This window comes from Halichoerus grypus, chromosome 3 (genome assembly GCF_964656455.1).
Source record: "Halichoerus grypus chromosome 3, mHalGry1.hap1.1, whole genome shotgun sequence".
Lineage (NCBI taxonomy): Eukaryota > Metazoa > Chordata > Mammalia > Carnivora > Phocidae > Halichoerus > Halichoerus grypus.
In genome coordinates, this window is record NC_135714.1 from 182262506 (window position 1) to 182274115 (window position 11610).

Sequence of the window (11610 nt, forward strand, 5' to 3'; positions counted from 1 at the left end):
CCCAGCTCCTGCCGTCGCCGCCGCTGCCCCTGCCACCCCCGCGCGGATGCTGCGGCGGGCTGGCGCATCTGGACATCGGGGCTTATGAGCTGTACCAGGTACGTCCGTCCCCAAGCCCTCGAGTCCCAGTGCAGGGCCGAGAAACGGCGGCGAGGGGCGCGCGCGCGGTGGAGACCTTCTTTGGTTCCTTCCACCTGCACTTCCGCCGTCCAACTTGCAGTTACACTCCGGGGGTGGAACACTCTAGACGGGGTCGAGGCGGCTATTGCTTTCAGGTGGAAAGAGTAATCCAGGGACCAGAGGTGGGATGGAGCCTGGCCGGATCCACATGTTCCGCTGAAGTGCGGGTCTGGCCGCCAGGGGTAGTTGAGGGTGGCTGGGGCTGGGACTGCTGTGCCGAGTTCGAACCTGAGACAAGGCGCTTCCAGCCTGGGGCCCGACTCTTCCGGAGGGTGTCCCCGAAGTTGGGCGGTGGGGACTGGAGTACAAGGAAAAGGCTTCCCCGTAATACGCGAGGAAGCACACTTGGGAGTCTCTCAGGCCGCCGAGGGCGATGGGACCCAGAGCCAGCCCCGGTGCACGGTCCCGGGTCCCCAGGCAGGGGCTGTCGCGGGCCGGCGGGGGCGTAGCTGCCGCGCGGGGACGCTCGCGCGGCGCGGCTCCGACCGGGGTTGCCCGGCCGCCCCGCCCGGGTGTGATAACTTGGGCTCCTCCTCCTCGTCGTCCTCCTCCCCCTGCCGGTCATAGCTCCGGGAACGGAGCGCCAGCCCTGCCTCCCGGACACACGACGCTCACGTAGTCCGGTGGCGGCCGCCTCCCCTGCCACCTCCCTCCAGGCTCTCCGATGCAGCGAGCCAGCTGGAGAGGGGGCTTCCCCACGGCCCAAAAGGTGGGTGCGGGACAAGGCGAAGGAGGCTCACGGAGTGCTTGGGGGCGGGGTGCAGGCCGGTTGGGCCGAGGGGGGCAGGGTCGCACTGACCTGTGGGATCTTCCAAGTCTGGAAGCTCTGGCCTTACCCCTGCCCCCTGCCCTGTTCATGGTACCCTTTTGAACCAGAGAAAGGGGTGTGAGGGGACTTGCTAGCCAAGGAGCGGGTATAGGGCCCGGAAGGACATACCAGAAGAGTTGGGGCCCCTCTGGGTATTGTTTACTGCAGAGAAGGAGAAAACCAAGGACAGACTGGACTTGAAGACTTGGAGAGTTGCTAAAAGGTGTTGGAGCCTGTGGTCTGTGTGGCCAGGCCTCCCTGGGAGACCCAGGGTCCGGGAGAAGAGCGGTTAGGGCTTTGAGCAGGGGTGGGGAGAAGAGGAAATGGTTCATATGGTAGGGTTGTCCAGCAGCCAAGACTAAAGTTGAAGACAGCCAGTGGACTCACCACAAAAGCAAAGTAGAGGTATTTAGGGGAAAGTGAGAGGGAAGAGAACAGAAGTTAGTGGGCATCTAATATTAGCAACCAGGATTCAGAGCTAGAAGGGACCTCCGAGGAGAAGCCTAAGCTCCGAAAGATTCAGTGACTTGCTCCAAGTGGCACAGCTAGGGGGAGGCCTTCCTAGGCTAGTGCTCTGTGTTTCATGTTGGGCATTTTTAGATGGCAAGTGCTGTAGCATTTTCACTTAACCTCCTTCCTGTAATAGTCTGTGTGTGTATGTGCGCGCGTGTGTATCTCAAAGATGCTTTAGATGACGGTAGCAGGATAGAAGAGCGCAAGTGGCTTTTAAGGCTGTGAATAAGGGCCCCATGATCGGAGTAAAAAGGATAATATGTCAACTTTATTTATACTGTGTCAGCCAAACCTGTTGGGAGGGAGTAAAGTAATGCCAAAGGGTAGATGGACATGTCTTTTTAAAAAGTACAACCTGGTAACCTGGTTGTGGATGCTTACCTAGTACAGTTTCAGTGTTCCTGGTGGGTTCTTGGTCTGATTTTTCTGTCTTGTCCTATCAGAGTATGAGAATGGAGGGGAAATGTCTTGGCCTCAATCCTGAAAAAAGATTTACTTCCTATAAAAGGCACAGCCAAAAAGCCAGTAGCTCAGCTGCCTGAAACTGTGAAGGTCATACGGTTATTTTCTGTACAGGTCTATAGTTTCCTCAAGAAACACCACCGTAACCTGATGAGCTGTCCTGAGAGCTGCGTTCTTTGTCACTAGTGGAACAGGGAAAGTATTTATGCAAAACTATCCCTGTTCGCTTCAATTTTCATGGAGTGTTGGGGTTTGCCCTCTTTTGACCAGGAACACTGAAATCCACCCTTGGGCATGGTCCATTCCCTCATGGAGCAAAAATGGTCTCTTAGGGGCACCTGGGTGGCTCAGTCGGTTAAGCTGCTGCCTTCGGCTCAGGTCATGATCCCAGGGTCCTGGGATCGAGCCCCACATCGGGCTCCCTGCTCAGCGGGGAGCCAGCTTCTCCCTCTCCCTCTGCCTGCCTCTCTGCCTACTTGTTCTCTTTCTCTCTGTCAAATAAATAAATAAATAAAATAAAAAAAAAATAAATGATCTCTTAGGCATCTATTTGGAAGTCAAGTTTTTGAGAATCTGAGTAACAGCCACTCATACTCTCATGATCTTGTCCTGCAGCAAACTGATAGCGAATCCTATGTCATACTCTGCTGGTTCAAATGTGTGTCTCTGTCTTCTCCTTCTGGCTTTTTCTCTGGCCAACCTTGGTGACTCATGTTCCCCGGCCTGGGAAAGGGCTGAGCAGCCAGGAGAACGTGTCAGGAGAGGAGGCCTGGGGTACATCCCGTGCGTACGGTGTTGGAACTCATCCTTTTTATGCCGTTTGTGGATAAAACACCTGCCCGGCTGCCTTCCTTTCAGATACTTAGGAAACTTACCTTGTCCATCGCCATTGCTAGGAGTACTTCTGGGTGATGATCATCCCTGTCACAGCCCCCTGGGGAATTCCTGAGCAGAGGGTCAGGAAGGCCTACATCAAATCAGCATTTGGTACACTGATTCTCAAAGAACGATCCGGTTCATAAAAGCTGGAATCTACCTGTGAGGATAGGCAAATGGCCAACAGTCAGATCGTACCGTGTTTGAGGCCACAAGGGTTAATGTCCTCACCTCCAGTGATCGTGTCACTTAAATAGTGAAGGGATGCTGGGCAGTGGTTGCTTAGCAGTGCCCCTGAGTCCGTAGCCCTGTTAGGAACCCTCGGGCCACCAGGTAGTTAACTTCATTTTTGCCTTTCGTGGAAGAAGGTTGCAAAACCAATGAGGCTCTAGAGTGTGCCGGTGGAATTGTTTAATGAGCTGGCTCTGAGCAGAACCTCACCCTCCGACCCCCAGTTCCAATAGTTCTTAACAGTTCGGTATAAAAGGGATCTCAGGAAGGGCACCTGGGTGGCTCAGTTGGTAAGTGACTGCCTTCAGCTCAGGTCATGATCCCGGAGTCCCGGGATCGAGTCCCGCATCAGGCTCCCTGCTTGGTGGGGAGTCGGCTTCTCCCTCTGACCCTCCCCCTCTCATGCTCAGTCTCTCAGTCTTTCTCAAATAAATAAATAAAATCTTAAAAAAAAAAAAGGGGGGGGATCTCAGGGGCAAATGTACACCCGCTGGGTCCAAACAGTGAAACTTTACCAAGGTCTTCAACTAAGTCTTTTTCATCCATAAGATTAAAAGCTGAGAGTGACTTTAGTCAACTGCAAAGCAAGTGAGCAGATTCTTTCACTGATCCACTTGTTTTAGAATTCTGTTTCCACAGTATCTTGAGAGTTTCCCAACCTTTTTCTAATGAGCTGTTTTAACATTGTGTGGGGAAGCACGTATGAGGTGCAGGAAAGCACGTATCGAGGCTGGTTTGCAGGCTTGAAGGGACAGAGAAGAGGATGGAGAACTTAAAATTGACCTTGTGCTGACTCAGGCAAGGAGGAAGGGCTGTAGGGTCAGAGGAGGAACCCAGCCTCCCTCAGTTCATGCCCAGGTTGTCAAGGGTGGGCAGAGTGGGAGGGGCTGGGATGCAAGGTTTTGCCTACTTTGGGGGTATTTTTAATCCACATTTAATTAAAAAAAAAAAAAAACTACCTGTGTTCACATTAGAGCTGAAAGTGAACGGTGCATTCTAAGGAAGTTTTCAGTGGACAGGGGAAAAGTAAAATTCATGTACTTTGTAAATACAGGGTTGTTTTGTTTTGTTTTGTTTTCACATTGAACCTATTTGCCAACCCACTGACCCTCTGTAAAGCTATCTTGCGCATTTCAGTGAGAACTTTTCTTTTCCAGAACAATTGCATGGGTACAAAAACAGATAATAGAAAGCAAATTTGCTCCTAAAATTTTCACTTGTTGATTTTATTAGAGGGGAAACAGTAAGATAAATATCCTTTAAAATATAAGTTTAGATAAGTACATTGTGCCTATAAATTATTGTTTTGTGTCTCTGAATGTGTGTGTTTTTCTCATCATGCATCACCAAATGGTTCCTGCATCCTAGGGAATGGCTGTATTTCTTTTGGAAAATGGGATCAAACCCAATGTGTCTTTGTTCTTATTTTTCTTTATATATTTGATGAATCAAAATCAGAAGTTGAAAATGAGATGTTTATTGGACTGAACCAGTGGTCTCAGCTCCTGTCAGAAGATGAGCAACATTTTGCCTATTGCTTCTCCTTAACTATCACCGTCACCCTGAAGCCCCCCACCAGTGGGCAGGACTAGGGGAGGCCTGAGAGCAAGCACCCCAAAAAACCACCACATACCTACACCTTTCCCATAGTAAGGGGGGAGAGGTTTGGGACCTAGTCCAGATCCTGTGTTCTGCGGTTCACAGACTACGGATTTTAAGCCTGGTTTCGTCACTGACTTCTTCAGGTAGCCCGTTGTAACTATCAAATCAGAATATAAATTTGCTATGGTAATTAGATGATAAAAATTGCTTGGTTTTGTGAGGCAATAGTGTCGGATGGGATAGGTTTTTGGCCAATCTTAAATATTTGAGGTATTTTATTAGATTCATTTTTTTCTCCCTGATTACAGAAGTGATGTTATTTTTAAAAATACAACACAGGAAAACAAATTTCCTGAAATCACATCACCTGGATATTCTGACAATTTCAAGTATATCTCTAGTCTTTTTTCTGTACATATGCCTAATATTTTTCCCCCCAAGTCTAGTCTCTATGTACAATTTTATCTTCTCTATTTTTTACATTAAAAATATATCATAAATTTTTTCCATGCCACTTAAACCTTTTTCCAAAAATTTTTTTTGGTTTTAATAATGATTAAAATTTTTTTTCTGGTTTTAATAATGATACAAAATTTTATCACTGGATGTTGTATACCTAATTTAACCAGATACCTGTTATTGGTCCTTTAGGTTTTCTCACCTTTTCCTCCCTATAATGTTGCATTGAACATTTTAGTACTTTAACCCCCATGCATTAACTCCTTAAGATTAATACCTGTATCTGATATTAGAACTAAAAATGATAATATTTAGAAAGGGTTTGCTGATTTAGACTAATCCATGTATACATATTATTTTTAAAAAGTCTTTACTAAGTCAGGAGGTAAAAACAGGCATTGTTTCCTAATCTAAATTCTCTAATTATAAGGTTGGACATTTTGCATATTTCTAGGGCATTTTTAAGTTTTTTTCATGAATTTTCCATTCATGCTCTTTGCTCATTTTTTTATGTGGACTATTTGATTTTGTTATTGTTTTGTAAGAACTCTTTGTATACGAAGGTATTAACTCTTTGCTGCCATACTTTTTGTAAAATGTTTTCCCAGTTTGTCTTTAAGCTTTTGGTTTTACTTTTTTTTTCACTTAGAGAAAAATACTGTTTTTATGAAGTCAGATTTAACCTGATCTTGAGCACAGTTCTCTTTGCCTTTTATTCTTATAGAGGTTATCTTCACTATAGAAAAAAACAAATATCCACCTATATGAAAGGTTTAAAAAAACTAAATTATTGGCATTTTGTAAAAGGTACACTGGCATATAAAAATCTAGTGTACAGGTTTGTGTCTGTCTTCACATTTGAATTCCAGTGTCTAGCATACTACCTGGCGTATAGTAAATACCAATCGATATTTATGGGATGAATTCATTTCTTTTGGGGCTCCTGGGTGGCTCAGTCAGTTAAGCATCTGCCTTCAGCTCAGATCATGATCCCAGGGTCCTGGGATCGAGCCCCACATTGGGCTCCCTGCCCAGTGGGGAGTCTGCTTCTCTCTTCTCTCTTGCCCTCTGTCCTTCTCCCCGCTTATGCTCTCTCTCAAATAAATAAATAAAATCTTAAAAAAAAAGAATTCATTTCTTTTTATCATATTAGAGCATTATCTACCAAAGTATGTTTCGCAGAACATGTGTCCTGCAAGATGCTCCACAAAAAAAGCATTCCTTGGTCAGATCAGTTTGGGAGCTCCTGCGGACAGCACGGTTTTGTCATTCCCCAAGGCGCTCTAGCAGACTGAGGGCCCCAAGAAATCCTGATGGAAATACCTGTGAATTTAGTTTTAAAACCAGCAGCTCCCTACTTGTTTGTTTGTTTTAACCTTTGCCCTCTTCCCCCACACACACACTTTACACGCTTAATCTCCCCTGAAACCAAGGTCACACTGGCCCACACTTGAGTTAATGCCGCCGTGTGGGCCAAGACGAAGGCAGACACTGTTTGCCAGCCCCCGTTGGCATGTTGCCTTGAACGCCCGTCTGATCTGGTTGCCGTTTCTTTCTCTTCCCCTTCGGCCAGGGTTCTAGCCTATTCGTCTAACCCCATGATGGCAGTGGACATAGCGTGCAGATACAGCTGCATGGCCCCTGCCCTGCGCCAAGAGAGGTTCGCCTTCAAGACCTCACCGAAGCCAAGCGAACCACTGAGGCCGTGCATCCAGCTGAGCAGCAAGAATGCAGCCAGCGGGCTGGTGGCCCCCACCGTCCAGGAGAAAAAGGTGAAAAAGCGGGTGTCCTTCGCAGACAACCAAGGGCTGGCCCTGACAATGGTCAAAGTGTTCTCAGAATTCGATGACCCGTTAGATATTCCGCTGAACATCACCGAGCTCCTAGACAACATTGTGAGCTTGACGACAGCAGAGAGCGAGAGCTTTGTTTTGGATTTCATGCAGCCTTCCGCTGATTACTTAGACTTTAGAAACCGGCTTCAGACCGACCACGTATGCCTTGAAAACTGTGTCCTGAAGGACAAAGCTGTCACAGGCACGGTGAAGGTGCAGAACCTGGCATTTGAGAAGATGGTGAAAATAAGAATGACATTCGACACCTGGAAAAGCTTCACAGACTTTCCCTGTCGCTATGTGAAGGACACTTACGCCGGCTCGGACAGGGACACGTTCTCCTTTGACATTAGCTTGCCTGAGAAAATTCAGTCGTATGAGAGGATGGAGTTTGCTGTGTGCTTTGAGTGCAGTGGGCAGACATACTGGGACAGCAACAAAGGCAAAAACTATAGGATCATCCGAGCCGAACTACAATCCACACAGGGCACCGCCGAGCCACCAAACGGGCCCGATTTCGGAATATCCTTTGACCAGTTTGGGAGCCCTCGGTGTTCCTACGGTCTGTTTCCGGAGTGGCCGAGTTATTTAGGATACGAGAAGCTGGGGCCCTACTATTAGTGACTGCGTGTGTTGGAGCTCGGCTGAGCAGGTGCGGAGAAGCCTCGCTGCGGTCACGGGCGCGTGGAGACGGAGGCCAGGAGGAGCGCTCAACTGCCATTCGGCACAGTCTTCGAAAAGAAAGGATCCTATTCACTTGTTTTCTTAAGCCAGCAAAGCCAGCCAGGTTTTAGATCACAGGACTGGTTTCACACTCAGAGTAGATGTGGGGTGCTGGTCGGCTGGGCACCCAGGGCGGCCACGGGGGTCGGAGCAGGACCCAGGCCCGTGGGCATTGCCGGGGATGCTGGAGGACGGTGGCTTCGTAACGAGGCCACCGGGGCATGCCCCGGCTGCCTGGAGGAGCGGCTCCTGCCCCCTGGGATGTGGACAGTCACCTGGAAGTCACTCCATCCCCAGCCAACTCCCATGGGACCCTTGCCGTTCATCTCTGGGTGCTCCCCACCCAGCCGGGTCCTTCCTGCCTGTCACTGCTGTTCCTTGTGTCCACATACTCTACTTCACACTTTAGCTCTGTGGTTTTTGTTGGGTTTTTTTTTTTTTTTTTTTGCATTTTTGTTTTCTTCACTGTTCATCTGATGTTCAGGAAAAGATAAGGCAAATTAGCCTGTGATGGAAACAGGCGCTTCCTCTTTCTGACCCCACATATATGTGTTCCAGCAGAGAAGGACATACCAGTTATCCAAAGTAACTTGGCTCCTATGCGGGGTTCCAGACTGCAGGCTTCTGACAGGCAGGACCGCGAGGAGACACCTGTGGCTTTTCCTCTTGGCTTTTGGGGGAGCTTTCGAAGTACTCACTCCTATCCTGAGTCACCAGACAGCCTAATTACAAGATTTGCTGGAACTTGCTCGGCTGGTTTGCAGGCATCTCATTCTTCCCAGAGGGATTTTAGACTCTCCTTTCCTAGAGAGCCCTCCTCCATGCTGTGTCCGGGACATCTTGATTTGCAGATCTGATGGATCCTCAAAACATCTACTTTGACTATGATCTGCGCTATCCAGGACCCTTTGCAAGCACCCAGGGACTTTGATTTGGGTGTTCTTATTTATGGTGTGTGAGTATATATAAAAGGGATAGAGGAGAAAACCCTCACCAAGTTCTCATATTTTATTTTCAAAGTGTGGCAACTCTGAAATATCAGAGAAGAATTGTTCTTACCCATATTGGACCATGAATTAAAAGTCTCTTGGTTCATACTGTCGTGAGACTCCTGGGACATTCACTGACAGATGGATCCCCAAACCCTGTAATTCTTCTGGGGTGAGATTGGTTTGTACTTGGGGGTGTTTAAAAAATATTTTTACATATGTATTGGGAGAAGGTTGGGGTTTTGTTTTTTTTTTCTCTTTTGTTTTTGGAGCTGAATTAAATGACTATCTCGTTTTCCATTTGCCTGATTTTAGTAAAGTGAGATCTTCCTAAGCGAGGCAGGAAGAGGGATCCACAGCTGCCTGGATTTGGAGGCCCAGCCACTGGACTCTGAAAGCAGAGAGTCATCTTTTGCTTGCATGTTCCAGATCAATTGGAAAAGGCCTCCTGGCTTCTGCGGCTTTGTCAGTTACTGTCAGGCAGGGATGGAGTGTCTTGGCTCCTAGAGTTTTGTGGTTGGTTTTTTGTTCCCTTTCTTTTTTGAACTTTACAATGTTTTGACTTTTTAAGTGTTCTTAAGTGATGTTTGATGTAATTCTTGTTCCTAAAACTGGCTGTTACTCGTCTGTGATCTAGTGCTTTATTTTTTACGCCTCTCCCAGAAGGGTAGGACTCGGGGATCACATAATATAATTTATGGGAAAATCGCATTTTTATCTTATGCTGAAATTGGGCAGAATTGTGTTTTATCTAGACATATCTACATCAGATACACAAACGGTACTTTCAGTGTCACAATCTGGTGATCAGAACTATCGATAGTGCAAATCAAAACCGAACGGAAGCAAACCATTTTATATAGGTCATGAATTTATTTTGTTTTGAGAAGTCCAGTCCCTCCTCCTCCAAGTCAAGAAAGGTACCAGGTGCCCTGTCATTTATGTGTTACCAGACTGCAAGTAACAAGATCATTCTGTATCCAAAAGAAAAATGCCTCAAGAGACGCCTGTTTGGTTTTCAGTAATGGTGATCTTAAGACATTCCCGTGTCAAAATTTGAAATATGGTAATTCAGCAATAAGGAGCTCTTAAGAACAGCTATAAGCCCTCCCCTCCCCCATTCTTTACTCCCAGCTCACCCCAGCTTTTTTGCTGGGGGCACTGGTTGCAAATCCCCCGCCGGTGCACCTGGGACGCTCGCCCTACCAGGCAAGTCGTCACCCGCCTCAAAGACCCTTCTCTGACTAGAGAATGTGGTTGCGAGACTTTCCTGTCAGCCTCGTCATTCAGGGAGGCAGGGGCCTCTGGAGAATACTGTCTTATTCATCAGTCTCTCTCCCTTGGGCCCAGTTCTGTCCCAGGATATCAACAGATGGTCCCAGGATCTGCAGAACCCCTCCTTATTTCGGAGCTCACCATCAGTAAGTAGGTCTACACACTTCAGACAGTGACAGATTTCTTAGTTGGAGACGTCACTGCAGCCTGACTTGGGGGTTTGCCCCTCACACAGCTGTTGGTGATGGTGACCAATGTCCCCCAGCCCCAGTGCCCTTTCCAAGTTGCCCCCCGAAGGACGGGCCTCCCACTACTAGTACCCTTGTCCAGAAATGGGGAAGCAGCTCCATTTTGTTTCATATTTATTTCCCCCAAATGCCCTGGGGAGCATTTGCAAATTAGGTGCAATAAATAAGCTGGACTATAGAAAGATACATAATAAATAAGCTTTCAGTGTTTCGTGGAAGATAGGAAGCATTTGAATGGGTTTCTTTTTATTTTTGGAAGTATTCTGATGAAAGGGGAAGTGGTGAGAAATAATGGGAGTTCTGTAGTTCTCCAGAAATTAAAGCAATTTCAGAGTCAAGGTAGAATTTATTTTTTCTCTAAGGTTTCATTTTAATGGTGGAAACCATTACTCTTTCAGTGTTTTTTAAAGATGTAGATTTCAAATGGCTAAAAGAATGTTTCGTGGTTTTGATCTTTGCGTATAATTTGCTTTTTAAAAAGAAGCATTATTTGTAGTCACTTGGATGTTCAATGGGTTATAGATATGTTTAGAAACCAAAAAAGAGTTGGCTCATTTTTTAGAAGGGCCCGTTTTCCGGGTCTTCCCCCTCAGTGGACAGTGAATGAAAACCTTGATTGTTTTTCATTTGTTTCCTCATCGAATATTCTTCCTCTGGGTGCGGTTTGCCAGAGCAGGCCCCATGGCCCTCTGCTCTGGGGGGGTTCCGATCACTGAAACCGGGGAGGAAGAGTCATAAGCCTAATATGATCTTACCGGGTCTCGAAGACATTCTGGTGGCTTCTCTGCGCTTCCCAAAGTGGACACGTGGGACTGGGAAGGGTGTCTGTGGTTTGGGGCGGCTTTTCCTCGGCATGGTTGGAAAGCCGGGAATGTTTTTGGCAGTTTCGGTGCTCAGTTCCTAGAGCCTGCTGGACCTGGGAGGACTCCCAAGAAGGCAGCTGTGAAGACGATGTTTCACTTTTACTTCAGTGTGAATGGAGAACCGAAGGCTCGTCTACACCCAATGCCTCAAAGTGCCTTGTCAAGAAACGTCCGCATGTTTAAAAAATAAATAAATATTTTTGTACACAGCGTTTAAAGGGAAATGCACTTTAAAATCACAAGAATGGATGTCTTTTGTGTGGTATAAGAGAGTGGTTGGTTTGTATCTCAAAACGCAAAAATGTAATAAACGTAGAAAGCACAAGACTGAAACTGTTCTATTTTAAAACGGACTCTCTTCTGGGAGTCAGAGGCTGGTGAGAATTTTTTTTTTATCATTTTCTTTTTTTTTTTTTAATTTTAAGTAATCTCTACCCCCAACACGGGGCTTGAACTCACGAACCCAAGATCAAGAGTCGCATGCTCCACTGACTGAGCCAGCCAGGTCCCTGGGGAGAGAATTATTTTCAATTAGTGTGTTTCCAC

The 11610-nt window shown here is 46.9% G+C and overlaps 1 protein-coding gene across 1 annotated transcript; it reads left to right on the forward strand.

Moving 5' to 3' along the window:
- The first annotated feature begins 747 nt into the window (after positions 1–747).
- Positions 748–11389, forward strand: PPP1R3B (protein phosphatase 1 regulatory subunit 3B). Its single transcript, XM_036100287.2, has 2 exons — positions 748–889; positions 6705–11389. The coding sequence occupies exon 2, from the start codon at positions 6730–6732 to the stop codon at positions 7585–7587; it is 858 nt and encodes a 285-aa protein (XP_035956180.1). The 5' UTR covers positions 748–889; positions 6705–6729; the 3' UTR covers positions 7588–11389.
- The last annotated feature ends 221 nt before the right edge of the window (positions 11390–11610 follow it).